This window comes from Neovison vison, chromosome 4, assembly GCF_020171115.1.
Source record: "Neovison vison isolate M4711 chromosome 4, ASM_NN_V1, whole genome shotgun sequence".
In the NCBI taxonomy this organism is placed as follows: domain Eukaryota; kingdom Metazoa; phylum Chordata; class Mammalia; order Carnivora; family Mustelidae; genus Neogale; species Neogale vison.
In genome coordinates this window covers 53,738,579-53,754,031 of record NC_058094.1, presented here as the reverse complement: position 1 = coordinate 53,754,031, position 15,453 = coordinate 53,738,579, and the positions used below count along the sequence as shown (strand labels likewise).

At 44.0% G+C, this 15,453-nt stretch overlaps 1 protein-coding gene across 2 annotated transcripts in view; it reads right to left on the bottom strand.

Moving 5' to 3' along the window:
• The window catches only part of ZNF704 (zinc finger protein 704), a 240,952-nt gene extending 236,121 nt beyond the window's left edge, over nucleotides 1-4,831 (bottom strand). Inside the window, exon 1 of one of the 2 annotated variants that reach the window (XM_044245398.1) lies at nucleotides 4,584-4,831. Coding sequence is in view for 1 of the 2 variants with exons in the window: in XM_044245397.1 (XP_044101332.1) it covers nucleotides 3,477-4,019 (543 nt within the window). In the remaining variant the exon portion in view is untranslated. Of the gene's footprint in view, nucleotides 1-3,476; nucleotides 4,224-4,583 lie in introns of those variants that run through there. The other variant, XM_044245397.1, reaches the window with a different exon arrangement.
• Nucleotides 4,832-15,453: the final 10,622 nt, after the last annotated feature.

Genomic DNA, 15,453 nt, shown 5'->3' with positions numbered 1-15,453 from the left:
CTGTAGGTGCGTTTTCCCCAGTTAGGCCTTCTGATAAAAAAACAGCCGGCTTAACACCTTGATTGCAACCAGGTGAGACTCAGCAACAGACCAGTTAAGTGGAACCTCGACCCCTAACCCACAGATACTGTGAGAACTACAGCAAGCCAAAAAGTCTGTAGTAATTTGGTACACAGCAGTAGAAAATGAAGGCATCTGCCAGACGCACCAGAAAATTCCCATAATGCTTTAGTACCTAGAGTCTATTGTATCCTATCTTTAAAAAAAAAAAAAAATCTAGATATGCCTTCTAGGTATTCCCCCTTCTCTCTGCTCTTTTCCAACAAAACTTGTTAAAATAGTTTTTCATATGTCTCACTATGTCCTCAACTCCCATTCACTGCTCTGCCCGCTGTATTCACATCACTGTCTTCACATTCTTTTGTCAAGAATACTGGTACGTTTCACATTATTTCATCTAAGTAGATACGTCTCTATGCTTATCTTATTCAACATCCCAGTAGTATTTAACACAGCTCACCACTCTTCACCTTTAGGATGATTTCCTCCCTTTGCTTACAGGACTTTCATTCTCTAGTTTTCCTTCGACTTGTCTGGCTGCTGCTTCAAGTCCAGCTTTGCTGGCTTCTCCTCCTACACCCAAACTTCAACAAGGCTGTGCCCAAGTCTGGCTCACGGCTCTCTTCTCTGGACCTACTGCACTCCCTTCCTAGTCCCCAGCTTTAAATGATTATCAACATGCTGCTGACTCCCAGATTTTTCTCTCTAGCCCTGACCTCTCCCTCCAGCTCCACAAACTACAGCCAGTGCTTAATTACATTCCCATTTACATGTCTAATTGTCATCTCAGACTTAACATGTCCAGGAAGAACACTTGATTTTTCCTTCACAAAAATCTGTTGTGTCCCCAGTTTTCCCAATCTCAGCAAATGGCACATTCAGAAAACCTTTATAGTGGAACTTCTCACTCCTTTACCATCCTCCCCTAATCCATCAGCAAGTCCTTCCTTACACGTCAGTCTTCACAACAGATCCCGAATTTGTCTCCTCCTTTCTAACTCCATTCCTGTTAGCCTAGTCTAAACTGCCCTCCGCTCCCACCTGGATTACAGCAACAACTGCCTAACAGTCTCCCTGATTCTCCTTGCTGTCCTCTACAATCCACACAACGGCAATTTTTTTTTTTTTTTGAAAATACAAACCACCTTGTATGCCTTTACAGCCTAAGACTTCCCAAAGATTTCATATTCTACTTCGAAAAGCCCACGAAGCCCTAGGTTGCTGGCTCCTACCTGCCTCGTTGACAGAGCTCCTACCTCCCAAGTTCTAGCCATCCTCATCTCTTTATCCCTCCCACCTCAGGACTTTGGCAATTGTTATTCCCTCCAATGGAGAGATCTTCCCAAGCTGCATGTCTCAGGTCTCAGATCAAATGTCCCCTCCTAAGGGAGGTCTACCCCACAGCAGCCTTCTCTTCTTCCTCCTAGACTCTCACAATCTCAAGCACCACACTTATTTGTTTGTTTGATTATTGCTATGACTCCTCTTACTAGGCTTGAGCATCTGGAAGGTGCCCACTGCTATGTTCTAGAATAACATCTGGCACCCAGGAGATGCTCAATAAATATTTGAATAAATGAATGCATAAGTATATTCAGAAGTTGTTGACATTTTATATGCATTAGAATAAAATGATCTGCTATATTCCATTAGAAAATCTCTTCAGATCCAGTGTCAAGATGTCATTCAGCAGTAAAAAGTGAAAAGAATTATACCTCAAACTATTCAATACATACATTACTAAAAAGCTGTGGGCCCAAGAAATGTTATAAAATGAAGCCCATTTTTTAAAAAAGTTAACAGAAATCTGTTTGGAGATGTGAATAATCTTTTTTGATAATGTGAATTACCACACCCTGTTATCCTGTTTCTATAGGTTTGATTTTTTTTTTCCTACATTGGGTTTACTTTGATCACACAGCATAAATTATGATTTTTCTGTCACAAACTATAAGCCACGAGACATATTTTCAGTATTGCTGGAAAAAAACACTAAGGAATCACTGCTCTCCTTACTCAGTATCACTGATGCCATGTGACTTAATTCTAAACCCAGTTATATCTTGTAGCCATACAATGCAGGCTTTTTAGCAGACCATGGTAATGACAGTGCTCTCCGTTTGGATTCCAACACGCAACTGTCAAAAAATATCATTCCCAATGCCTACTTGCTGAAAATTTCTCACTCCTAGAGCTGGTACTTCCAGGGTGGTCTAGGAAAGAAATTTGTGCCTATGTCTATTCTGGGGATTTTCTAAATGCTGATGTTTAGCATTTCTTTGGAATTGCAATTTCATGCTTTGAGGAGTTTTTTCCTTTTCCCCAAGCCCCAGGAGATAAATAGTCTCTATTAAGCTCACTTGTTTATGTATTTTTTTCTTCCTGATATACCACTATCCTCTGAAAATTCCAGTAAATAGTTACTCAGTTGATTTTAAGAACCGCTCTCGAGAAAAAGCACTAACTTCATCGCCTACCACTTGCTGCCCTCAAAACTTCTTAGCAACATACACTGTGCATGAACCTCAACGTGGTTTGCTTTGTCCAATCGCATGCCTGAAAGCCCAGCCAGTCAGTTGTGTAATAATAAACCCCTTATCTCCTGAAGATACACAAACGGAAAGATCTCCCAGTGCTTCAGTGCACAAGAGACTTCACTAGAATTCTCAGCAGAAACTCACATCCATTTTAAATGCCAAATAACCTCCACTTGTCCCGATTTCCTCCCCCCCGCCCCAAATCTGCAATTCTGAGGAGGGGGGAAAAAACCCAAATGCTAAACAATGTCGAGTTTAAAGAGGGGAGTTGGGAGGGGGGCGCGCGGGCATTCCCAAAAGCTGCCAGCAAAATGCATTTAGAAACCAAGGGCTTGGTTTCTCGCTTTGGGTTTAGAGGTTGCCTTACAAACATCTGTGATGGAAACTCATCAACAATTGTTCTTGGATGAAGAAGGGATTGAAAGGTTGACAAGAGAAGCTGCTTGCTAGTTTCAATAAGCTTGACTAGCCCTCAAAAATAGGGAGGACACTCCTGCTTCCTCTGCGAAGAATAAAATCTCACCCCCTCTTACCTCGCGCGTCCCCACCGGGCGCAAACCTGCGCCTACCTCGTCCCATCTCCAAGTTCCCCACCTCGCCAGGGAGAAGTGTCCTTTCCCTGCACCCACGCGAGACAACAAACCCGACCCGGCCTTTGAGGAATGGGGCAGCGACCGCCTCGGAAAGGTGCTGGGGGCCCGAGGTGTGAGCTCATCAGTTCCCTCGCTCCGCCGCCGGCGCCGCCTGACACACCCCTCCCGGCCCGGCCTCCACCGGTCGCCAGTCCCTGGCCTCAGCCCGCGCCTCGCCCGGGGGCCCGGGCCCGTCTCTCTCCCCCGGCTGGCGGGTCCCGCGCGCGCCGCCGTGCCCAGCACGCACCTTCAACGCGCCCCGGGCCGGGCCCTTGGGGACCGCACGGCCGGGGCCGAGGGGCATGAAGCGCTCCTCGCTGTCCTCCTCGTCGTCGTCGCCGTCCACCACCTCGACGACCACCTCCTCGTCCTCGTCTTCCTCGTCGTCATCCTCCTCCTCCGCGCCCCCTCGGGGCTTCTCCTCCACCCGCCCGAGCCCCCTCCGCCGCCTGCTCCCTCCTTCCTCGTCCTCGTCTTCCTCCCCCAGAAGCAGCAGCACGGGCGACGAGGCGGCGGCGGCCCCGGCGGCCCGGGGGGGGCCGGTCCCGGCGCTGCGCGGTGGCGGCAGCGGCGGCCTCCAGCTCTCCGGGGCCGGGGCCGGGGCCGGAGCCGGGGCCGGGGCCGGGGCCGGGGCCGGGGCCGGGGCTGGGGCCGCGGCCGGGCCCGGGCCGAGCGGTGGGAGGCCGGGCAAGGTGCCTTCCCTGGCAGGCGCGGGTCCGGGCGCCTGCAACGCGGCGCCCCCCCGGCGGCTGCCCAGGCTGGAGCGCTTGGCTAGACGCCGCGCCTGCATGCCTGACCGCGGGCTGCCAGCCGCGGCGCGGAGCCGGAGAGTTTGTCACCTCCTCCTCCTCCTCCTCCTCCTCTTCCTCCCCCGGGCGGCCGCTGTGGTCGCAGGCGCCCCGGGCGCGGGGCTGCGGGGGGCTGCGGGGGGCTGCGGGAGCCGCCTCCCCGGGCTTGCGGCTGCCACTGGCTGCAGAGGCGCGGGCGCCGCCTTCGCTGGACCGGCCCGCGGGGACGCCGGCGGCCGGCGGCTACGGCGGGGCGGCGCGGCGGCCGCGGGCGGGGGTGGGTGTGAGCGAGCGGCGCGCTGCCGCCTCCGCCGCCGCCGCCGCCGCCGCCGCTACCGCCCCGGAGCCGCGGGCCGCGCTGCGCTCCATGCGGCCGGCGGCCGGGCCCGCGCGCGCCTCTCCCGGCCCGCTGCGCCCGCGCGGTCCTGGCCTACAGCTGCCGTCCCTCCGCGCGAGCTGTTTGTGTTGTGTGTTTTCCACCACCGCCCCCCTCTTCGCGAGCCATTCCTCGCAGCTCTCCGGTCCCCCCCGTTCAGACAAAACCCGGACTGGATTTATTTCCCTACCCTCAGCCTCCGCAAATCTGCTGCTTCTCAGCATTTGGCCCAGACGTTGGGGCCAACGTTACCCCGCGGCAGATTATTCCTCCTGCAGGGTCGGGGGAAGACTTTGCTGGAAGTAGGGTTGTTGGTCAAACTCAGACATTGAAGGAAGAGATTTGCCCCAGGTCATTTTCCTGGTCTCTGCGGGGCATGCGACTACTCTTGACCTTAGTGAAACCGGAGAGGTCTATCAGTCTGAGATTTGGGTCCGCTTCCTAATATGAAACATGAGACTCCTTTGCGTTTTCGACGTGCTGGTTCATGACATTGCCTGCCAGTCTGCAGCCTCTTTGACGGCACCGTTGTAGGCCCTGCCCATTGAGCTCTCTGGGCGATGTGCTAACTCTTGTCTTTTCAGCTTTCCGGTCTGCGTGTTTAACTTAAGTGCCTGATGATAATACGGGCTACCGTCCAGCTCTAACTGCTCAGTCCTTAGACTGAACTGCCATATCAGGGCCTTCAGAGAAACCAGCTGGGGCCAGAGTTCAAGATCGCCTGATTTTGTTATTTTTAAGAACTAATCTGAAGTAAGAGTCTGGAAATCAAGCACATAACCATATAACTAAAGACACTGTCACTTTCTGAGGATTCCTAGGAGCCATAAAGAAAAGTCATGCGCTACCATTTGGGATTAGGATAGATAGGAAACCAGACTCTTTACAAACAAATCATTTGCCAAATTCCATCTTTGTAGTTGAGGTCTGAAGAGGCTCTAACTCACCAAATGCTCTGGCAGGTGCCTCCCTGAGGCCAGTGTAAAAGACGTCCTCACCCTCAGCTTTCTTTCACTGTAATTATTGTAGATTTAACATCATGTGCCCTGTTAGACACTTGAAGGGAGCTCATTAAATGCTCACTTATGGTGTCTTCCAACTGTTGAACATTTCCACTGGGATGATGACAAAGATTCTAAAATGAACTTTTTGTTCTCCCTGAATCAGATTAGCTTCCTGAATATACCTATTTCAGGTAATGACATTCTCATATAATCAGTCAGGCCCAAAATAGCGGTATCATTTTAACTCCCTTCTCTCCATTATCCCTAGAGGCAGTTGCCCACAAGTCCAATCCATTGTTCTTTCTGAAATGCCTCTTGCATCCACCCCTTCTTTTCCATTTCCAAAGTTCCTACCGTATTTCATGACTTCAAAAGTGAAAGTATCTAACAGAGCTTTCTACACCCAATTTCTCAGGACACACCCCCTCCTTAACGCCCTCCAGACGGCACCACCAGACGCACCTTCCCCAAACTCTATTTAGATTTGAGCATTTCCTGGTTGAACTTTTCATTGGTAATTATTCCATTCAAGAATTCAGAGAGAGAAAATAGTTTGAGCATTTTAACAGATGGGTATGTTTGATCAAAGCATGGAACGGCAGGGGCCAGCCAAGAAGTGAACTAATCAGTATTAGTGAGTGTTTCCAAAGAATAAAGAAGGGTCACTGAAGTGGCTTCATCCGAAATGCAAGAAATTTACCTTGGTAGTTGGGAGATGATTTGAGAGAGAGGCAGTGAGGTATTTCTCTGACCAGGAAGAAAAAAGATCAGGGACAAGAAGTTGGCTGACAGGTATGGGAAGGGTAATAGGAGGGAACAAAGCTGTGAGACAAGTGGGCTAGTGGAGCCAGTGGTCTCAGGAGCCAGAGTGTCTGGGTTTGAATCCTGGCTCTAGAACTTACCAGCTATATGCCTTTACTCATCACCCCTCTGTGCCTCAGTTTCCTCGTCTATAAAATGGGGATAATAGTAGCACCTACCTAATAATAAGGTTCTTTTGTAGGATAATGAGTTAATGTGTGCAGTCATCTCAGATGAGTGCCTAGCACTACGAAGGTCTATGTAAAAGTTCATTATATTAAATATATTGATAGCAATATATAAACACAATGGCTTGGGTTACTCTCAAAGAATAACAAGGTAGCTCTCTGTAGTAAACTAAGAGCTGTCAATAACTAGCAGAATCATGCTTTTAAAGCCTGACTACATCTTACCAAGGGGCTATGGTCTGGCCAAGGATAAAGCTTTTTATGTCTGAAATTGCCATAGATGAAAGAAAGTAAATGTTTTCCTGAGAACTGAGCAGGAAAAACAGAGTTAAGTCAGTGAGTGATTGTATTTGTGGATTAGTAGAAGAGGTGCTGATTTACATCATTGTACTTCTTTCAAAATTGCTATATATGCTTTGAAATCAGCTTGTTCTTTCTCTCAGGACACCTCCACTGAGCTCATACACATCCATTCCCTGGCCCCATTGGGCCTGAGAGACTGCCCTCTGAATAGGAGAAAAAGATTGGTCTTAATATTGGGAGCATTAAGTGCAGCTAATGTCACAAAAGCCATTTGGCTCAATCTAGGTTTTAAGGGATGAGAAGGATCTAGATGGGCAGGGAAAGCTGCGTTGTGCAGGCCACGGAAGACCAACCTCATGAAATAAGGGGACATTTAGTGGGAAGTAAAATCAAATTACCTAATTCATCAGGAATCAAGAAATATCTCATGATGTAAGCCCATGACGCCCTGTGCTCGTGGACTCAGAAGTCAAAGCATATCTCACCGTGCCAAGCAAATGGGGAGGAGTCATTGCTGCTTTGTCCCCCATGTTCTTTAAACATAACACATTTTTACTTTCCGAAACTAGGACTGCTTCTCACTGAGGATGAGGCGCATCTCTCAGTCATAGGAAAAGAAGACACGTCTTCCAGACAATCTGATTTAACATATTATCAGATGAAACATTCCATCATTCTTTCAATATGTATTTATTGAGCCCTGCTGAGTGCCCGGCTCTGTTCCAGGCATTGGTGTGCCGCAGTGAAAAAAATAACCATCAGTGGGGAGGAAAGTAGACAATAACCAAAGAAAACAAATGAATTATATAGTTTCACAGATCCAATAATGCTATAAAGAAAAATTAAGCAGAGGAGGGGGTAAAGAGTGCTAAAAGTTTGACATAAAGATATAAATAATATTTAATATGTTTAATTTCTTATTAAATGATAATTATATTTATAATCATATATAATTGTATTTATTATGGTTTATTTTATGTATTCACTATACATAATATTTCATATATATTGAACATAAACGAGTGTATTAAAACCAACATAAGAATAACATGGAGAACAATGTAAAATTTGAATGAGAAATTGTAGCAGTAGCTGTCTCAAGCATTACACTGAACTCCGTCTTCTTAACCTTGGTTGGGATCCATTCTCTGTATCCGGGGTGCGTCAGTCAAACAGCGTGAGAAGCATTGATGAGGAGCACTGAGAATGGGCTTTGCAGTAAAAAACATTCCATAACCACAGAACAACTTGCTGCCTCATGCCTGATTTCTTATAATTCTTAAACCTTTGAGTTCTGAGCCCCAATGATACCCAGAGCATTTAAAAAAAAAAAAAAGGTATCCTTAAAACCATAGGGGGAAAAAAATCGGGCTATTTGACATTCTGTTCAATTTTTTATAATTCAGTCTTCAAAAATACAATAATCATGCTCCCCAAATCAAATTTGGTTATCCATTGAGGCAGACCCATAACCACGGCAGAAATGCAACAGACTTTTACTCAGCAGCAGCAGCTCTTTCGTGTCTTTGTCAACCTTCAATCATGGGATTCCTTGTGAATGGTAACTCCTTCTAAAAAGTTATTTTAAAACTAAAAGTAAAATTTTGCCCTTTCAACAGTTTATACAGGCTCCCTGCTTGGCAGGAAGGCTGCTTCTCCCTCTCCTGCTTCCCCTGCTTGTGCTCCCTCTATCTCTGTGTCTCTTTCTGTCAAATAAATAAAACCTTAGAAAAAATTTTAAACAGTTTATAAAAGTAAGATTAGGTTAGTTTTTCCACACTTCTGGGAAACTTAAAAATGATTTCAGATGATGACTGTCATCCCGCCATATGAAAAACAGATTAAGGCTAAAAGAATAACTCATTTATTACAACCTTCAGGCTGAAAGCCTGTGTAAGTCAAGCATAAACCTCCACCCAGAGAAATGTTTCTTCCATGAGCAATTAAGTTAAGCTCTCTTTAACAACACAATGTACTTTCAACATGGTTCTTTAAAATACCTCCCAGAGTCTTGAATTCTTTTAAGCAAGCACAAAAATGATAGAATAACTGTCTTTTTAATGTAACATATATTTGCTATTTTGGGGTGTTTGTGGTGTGTGTGTGTGTGTGTGTGTGTGTGTGTGTGATCTCATATTGTCATCTCATATGGGCACTTTAAACCATGGAAAGGACACAGGGCTGGTGTCCCAGAGGCTTGAGTCCAAATCCTGTTCTGGGGATTCCTACTATGGGACACAAATTAAATCCCCTAATCTCTGCAGGGTTCACAACTCTAAGATGAATGAATTATATTCTTTCAGGTCTTCTGACTCTTGAGTTCTATGATGTGATATTGACGTAGAGTCCATTTTATAATTAAGGCAAGTGCCCATTATTAAAATCCACAAATGGAGTCTGATATATATATGCCTACAAAGGTATGTACATATTTATTCTTACATGTATATATGTTTGTTTATTTATAGACATCTCTTCAAAGCTCGTTTGTGGTGCTGTATCTTGGGACCACAACCTGTTTCTATCAACATCACCCTTAATTTCAGAGCCCATTCCTGCTTTTCTGGAAATGCAAAAATTATGAAATTGTGCATATACTTGCTACCGTCTTCTGTCACTAGCTCTCTCTTTGGTAATAAGAGGCTCTAATGGCTATAAACCAAGTAGTTTCTCTTTTATATTATTCGTATCTGTGTCCCTTTCTACAAAGTAAGGATTGCTTTAGTCTAAATGCGTGTTTACTTCCTGCTAATGATATTTTCATATCTCTGAAGCTTTTCTCTCATCTTCTTTTTTCCTACAGTTTTTTAAAAAATTTTCACCCAGGCCCCTTCTGGTACTAGTAACTGAAATCCTAGTTACCGTAAAGAAAAAAACGAAAAACAAAAAAGTAGCCGGGGGGAAGGGATTTATCAGTCCAGGTAACTCAACTGCGAATGAGTCTGAGCTTGGGGAAAATTAGATCGCGGGCTTACATGATGTGTGGTCCTGTCTCTCTGCCTCTATCTTTCCCTGAGTGTGTGTCATTTGTTTCATTATCTGGTCAGCTAGAACCGGGTCTATCGGCAGCTCTGGCCACATACCTGTCAGCCTTGTGACCTTGGCCAGGGAAGCTCTTTGCCATATGCAGTGGTTAGGGAAATCCCAGGGAAGGGATTTCCTGAGCCCACATACGTGGCCAATGGTGGAATGTTGTGATTGAAGGCCTTCATCAGACACCAGGAGAGGTGGAAAAGGATGGTTACTGTCCTGGGCAGAAAGAAAAACATAAAAGCCATCATGTGTTAACAAATATAACCAACACTATCTAAAATCTGAAACATAGAAACGATTACATGGAAGAAAAATCACATCTAATCTCCCAATCCAAAGACTACTCTGTTACTGTTTTAATATAATTTTTTTCTATGCATCATTTTGTTTGTTTGTTTCATATTGTTTTCCTACCTGGTTTTATAATGTGAGATTTTTCCTCACACATTGCAGTATAACTTGTAGATGGATTATGAGCTGGTAGGAAAAAATAAATCATGATAATATTACAAGAAAATGTGCATAAATATTTTAATGATCTCTGGAAAATGACAGGCATTGTAAAAAAGATACCAAGTCAGAACCATAGCAAAAAGCTGATAAATTTAACCACAAAAAATAACGTAAACTTTATGACAAAGTCCCTATTAAAAAGTTTTAAAACTGGGGCGCCTGGGTGGCTCAGTGGGTTAGGACCTCTACCTTCGGCTCGGGTCATGATCCCAGGGTCCTGGGATCGAGCCTCACGTCGGGCTCTCTGCTCCGCAGGGAGCCTGCATCCTCCTCTCTCTCTCTGCCTGCCTCTCTGCCTACTTGGATTTCTCTCTGTCAAATAAATAAAATAAAAAAGAAAAAGTTTTAAAATAAGTGAAAGATGGTTAGAAAACATTTTTAATGTAAAACCAGGAATTAGTATCTAGTAAAATACAACTAACTATATCATTAAAACAATTAGATATACTATTCACCTATCAGACAGGTAGAAACGTTAAAGCTTTGATAATACGCAGTGTTACCAAGAATATGGAGAAACAGGTACTTGTGCATACTGTTGCAGTATGGACCGGAATTCCAAAACACACTGAAAGCCAGCGATCCACTTCTTGCTATGTATCCTGAAGAAACAGTGGTACATGAGCACAAAGGAGCACAGAGAGACTTGTTGCAGCACCGGTTTTAATAGCAAAATATTGAAAACACATAAATATTCAGCCATAGGAGAATTGTTTAAAAAGAAGCCTTTGACAATGTGTGAACCACTATGCAGCCGCCAAAAAGAGAGAGGGAAGTCTCTGCCCTAAAGGGCAGGCGCTCAAATTTCAAACTGAAAAGGGCAAGTCATAAAATAATATTTAAATGTGATCTCATTTGTGTGTAAAGCAAAACCACATAAGTATGCTATCTGCTCCTACAGATAGTATGATTTCAGATGGAAAAGTGGGTAGATGGATATGAGTGTCCGAAGGATATCTTCCAACCTCTAGGAGGTGAACTGGATGGAGGGAAAAGGCAAAAGGGGTCTCCCACTTTCTGTATTTTTGGCTTAAATGTATTCAAATGACTTGAAAATGTATTTGAATATCACATAGCTCACTTTCAAATAATGAGTAAAAACTGTTCATAGCATAATTTTTACTACGGAATTTTCTGTCAAGCCACTGTGCCATGATTTCACCATGTCTTGGTATCTGAGATAGGGTGCCATCAATGTTGGTACAGAAAGTATGATACATCTTTTGGGTTCTCTCTTAAGAAGCAGAGCCAGAAGTGAAATTAGTGGTCAAAGCGCGTGCGCATTTTCTTGCTACATTTTACTAGATGGCTTTCTGACGAGTTGCCCTGAGTTCCATTCTGACAACCATGAGGAAGTGGCTGGTTTCCTGCACTGGCCCTTGCTTTGATCATACCATACTCTTTCCATCTTTCTTTCTCTTTGTTACTTTGATAAATGTTCCATCAAACCTCATTTTGTTTTAATTTATTTCTTTGATCATTAACGAACAAAAGTATTTCCCCATGTGTTCAAATTCTATTTCCCCTTCTGCGAATTCTTTTCTTATCCTTTGCCCATATGCCTGCAAGAGTCTGGATATTCCTTCCCACTTGTATGAACTCTCCATATTCAATATCCTATTGTCATATTTTTTGCAAATACTTCTCTAGTATTTTGCAAATATTTGTCATATTTTTTGCAAATGTTTCTCTAAATTTCTTCCTGTTATCTTTCCCAAGGCTTTAGATTTATTCACGAGTTCTTCCTTCCCTTTTTTCGCTGATTTTATTTACAAATTCTTATCACTGTTTCCTCCCAAATTTTGAACTCATAGCCTCTGTTAGACTTCATCCCTTATCATGTTCCTTCAAGTTGTATTTTCTTTTTAAAAAATTTTTTGCAACAAATTTTCATTTTAATTTTGTTTATATGCTTCTCCAACATAATAATTTCCTTATGCTAGAGGATGTGCTATTGCTGGGATGAATTCTTAAAATTAAATTTTCAGATTTGATTATCATTTACGGACTTATTGATTACATGCTCTCCCGCCTGTACTTTAATTAAAATGTCTTGCTTGATCTTTCCTCTTAATTGAAATATTCCTAAGTTTAAATCAGCATCATCACCACAATAATATCTCTAATAAAAAATGCTTTTCAAAGTCTTAAATGCTACCTCTTTAACATTTTTAACATTAACACAAGTGTAAGCACAAAATGTTTCATCTGCTAGCGCATTCTGCAGTAACAGAAGTGGTCTCTACTTGCCATGTACAATAGGGCAGCCACTCGCCACAGGTAGTGATGAAACACTTGAAATGTGGCTAGTATGAACAAGGAACTAGACTTTTAACTGTATTAAGTTTTAATTAAGTTTAGTAACTACATGTAGCTAGTGGCTATGTTACTGGACATTGCAGGCTCAGACATACATTTATTTATTTATTTATTTATTTGAGAGCGAGAACAAATGGGGGTGGGGCAGACGGAGATGGAGAAGCAGACTCCCCACTGAGCAAGGAGCCTGAGGTGGGGCTCCATTCTAGGACCCCATGATCATGACCTGAGCAGGCACTTAACTGCCTGGCAGGCTCCCCCCTTTTAAGAGTTGTTTTCTACTTTTCATGTTCATTTTTAGGTGAACCTGCCTGAGCTAATTAAGGACACGGAAATCAAACTCAGGATACTTCACTGCAAATCCAAAATCAATACTACCATGTTTTCTCATCTACCTACCTAATTTCAAAGACCCAATATTTTTGAATCATTAGCTTTAATTTAGCAATTCTCATTTATGACCTTCATCGGGCTTCCAATTAGGCTATTTTCAGGTTTGAGGGTAGTGGCATGTCAAAAGCTCCTACTTCGTCCCCTCTGCCTCCAGTACTATTTTTATCTACACCAATTTGGTTCCAGTGTTTGTTATTTTATGCTCAAAATATTCCAGGGGAAGGAGGACCTGAGTTAACCCCAGCAACCTATAGTAAGAGTCTGGAAAGCTGTAAAATATAATGGAGACGTCAGCACCTGCTGATATAAATAAATGCCCCTTGGATTTCGGAAATACTCATTGTAAATTTCTTTTCCATGTTGTTATTGTTATGTCTGTTAATGTGGGGGAAGAAAATGAGAGACAGAATTTTATAAAGCGTCTAAAAATTCCTCAGTGCCCACCACATAGTACGAGGGCATAGAATTTTCCGGAAACCGCCGTAGGTGTGAGAACTGTCCATCTGGCCCGCATGCAGGGATGGAGCGGGGAGGGTAGGGGGTGCGGAAGAGCAGCCTCGCCATCTTCCACACCTTTCACTCTGGATAGAGAGGTTACTCGCAATTTTCTTCTCATCTCTGTGGAAGCAATGGTGGAGCTGTCTGTCCCACCACCTCCTATTCACAAACCCCACTATCCCCGCTATCCCCTGGTAGTGCCATCTGTTTACCTAGTCACTGCCACTCCTGACACTTCATGTCTTGCTTCCTCTTGCCACACGGCAGGCAAAGCGGACTTCCAAGACCGTTGGCTTAAACTGAAATTTCAAACAAAACCTAGTGCAAATACTGTTGTTTCTCACTGCTTTCCTGAGGTTGAGAAGAGGGAAGAGAAAAAAACCTGAAGAACAACCGAAAAGGAAGGAGAAGGAAGAGGAGGAGACAAGAAAGGTGAGCCACAAGAAAATATAAGAATAGTCTTGGCTCTTCCATGATTTACTGTTTATGGAAGAATCCACACACGAAAGGTTTTCTGCTTTTTAGCCAAAGTGCGTCCTCCAGAAACTTAGGGGATCCTCCTCTCCTCCGCTTTACGCAATTCTCAGAGAAGAGAAAAAAAATGGCTAGTTGTGATTTTGGATATAAAAATAAAGATCTTTATTATTTTTTTCTAAGTCTTCCCCAATAGGTTTTCAATACAGAGTTTCAGCCACCAGGTCATGGTCATTTCGCCCATGTTGTTTTATGAGGGGTTTTTTTGGTACTGTTTCCACATGATTGTACTATTAGTGATATTTTCCTATTAGCTTTAGACGCCTTTCTCCCATTCTCACCCCATGTGCAGTGTGTTGTCCTCAGTGACCTGTCTACTCCTTTAATATACCTGGCAGATCATCCATCAGTCCCTACCCGGGATATTTATACAATCTAGTCTCTGAAATCTGATGTCTCTCTGAGGAGATGAGCTACCATCTTTTGGAGCTACCGTCTCTTAGTTCACCTTAATCGGGCTCATTGATATTCCTGGCCAGGATTTGTTATATAATTTGTGGGGCCCGATGTAATATGAATATGTGGGGCTCCTTGCTCAAAATTAACACAAATTTCAAAACAGAGACAGTGGAGCTTTACACCCAAGTGGGCTCTTGCACGCATGGGGCCCCGAGTGACAGCTTGCTTGCCGGGAAGTGAGCGCTATTTCCAGCTTTGTCCTATGACACTGGGAAGCGTGTGTACAATCACTAGTGGCAAAACTCCATGTCTTAGGGTGTCTTCCACTTGCTTTTATCTAGATTTGTCTCTTTCCTTAGAGAAGGATAGTCCAGTGTTCAGAATTGAGAGTTATCTTGTGCTTGGACCTGTAGGGATTCAGAACTTAACCTGTTCTGCGAGAACTTGGGATCTTGTTGGAGAAACCAAAGAATTTTGAGCAACAGAGGGATGTGATACAATGTGCATGCTAGGAAGGTTCTTTTGGCAGTAGCACAGAAAATAGACTTCTTTCTAGTTCTCATCTATCTAGAAGATACGGGAATGGTCATACAATCAGTAGGTATTTACGATAAATTCACACAAAGCAGAAATTACCAAAACCTGCGTGACCAGGAGGACTGGACAGCACAAGAGAAGGAGCCAAGGACAATTTTCTGGTTCAGACTCATGGAAGTAGGTTGATCTTAGTGATGGTCGCAGAGGAAGGAGAAGCAGGAGGGAAGCAGACTTGGTGGGAAAGATAGCACGATTTTGGGAAATGTTAAATTTGAGGTGCCGTTGGGCATCTGGATCAAGCTGTACAAAAGTTTTGTGACATTTAAGAGACAGAACTGGAAAGGGTATACTGATTTAGAAGCTGTGCTGGTCCTTGGCCAATTGCCATCGTGCGTTCTCTGCTCTGCCCTTTATAGCAGGTGTTGACCTCTATAGGCTTTGTCTCAGGCTCTCTTCTCAGGGGCTGCTGGCTGGGTTTGGCTGAAGAGAGGTACTGGTGGGAGAGAATGAGGCAGAAGCCAGGAAATTCCCCACCTTC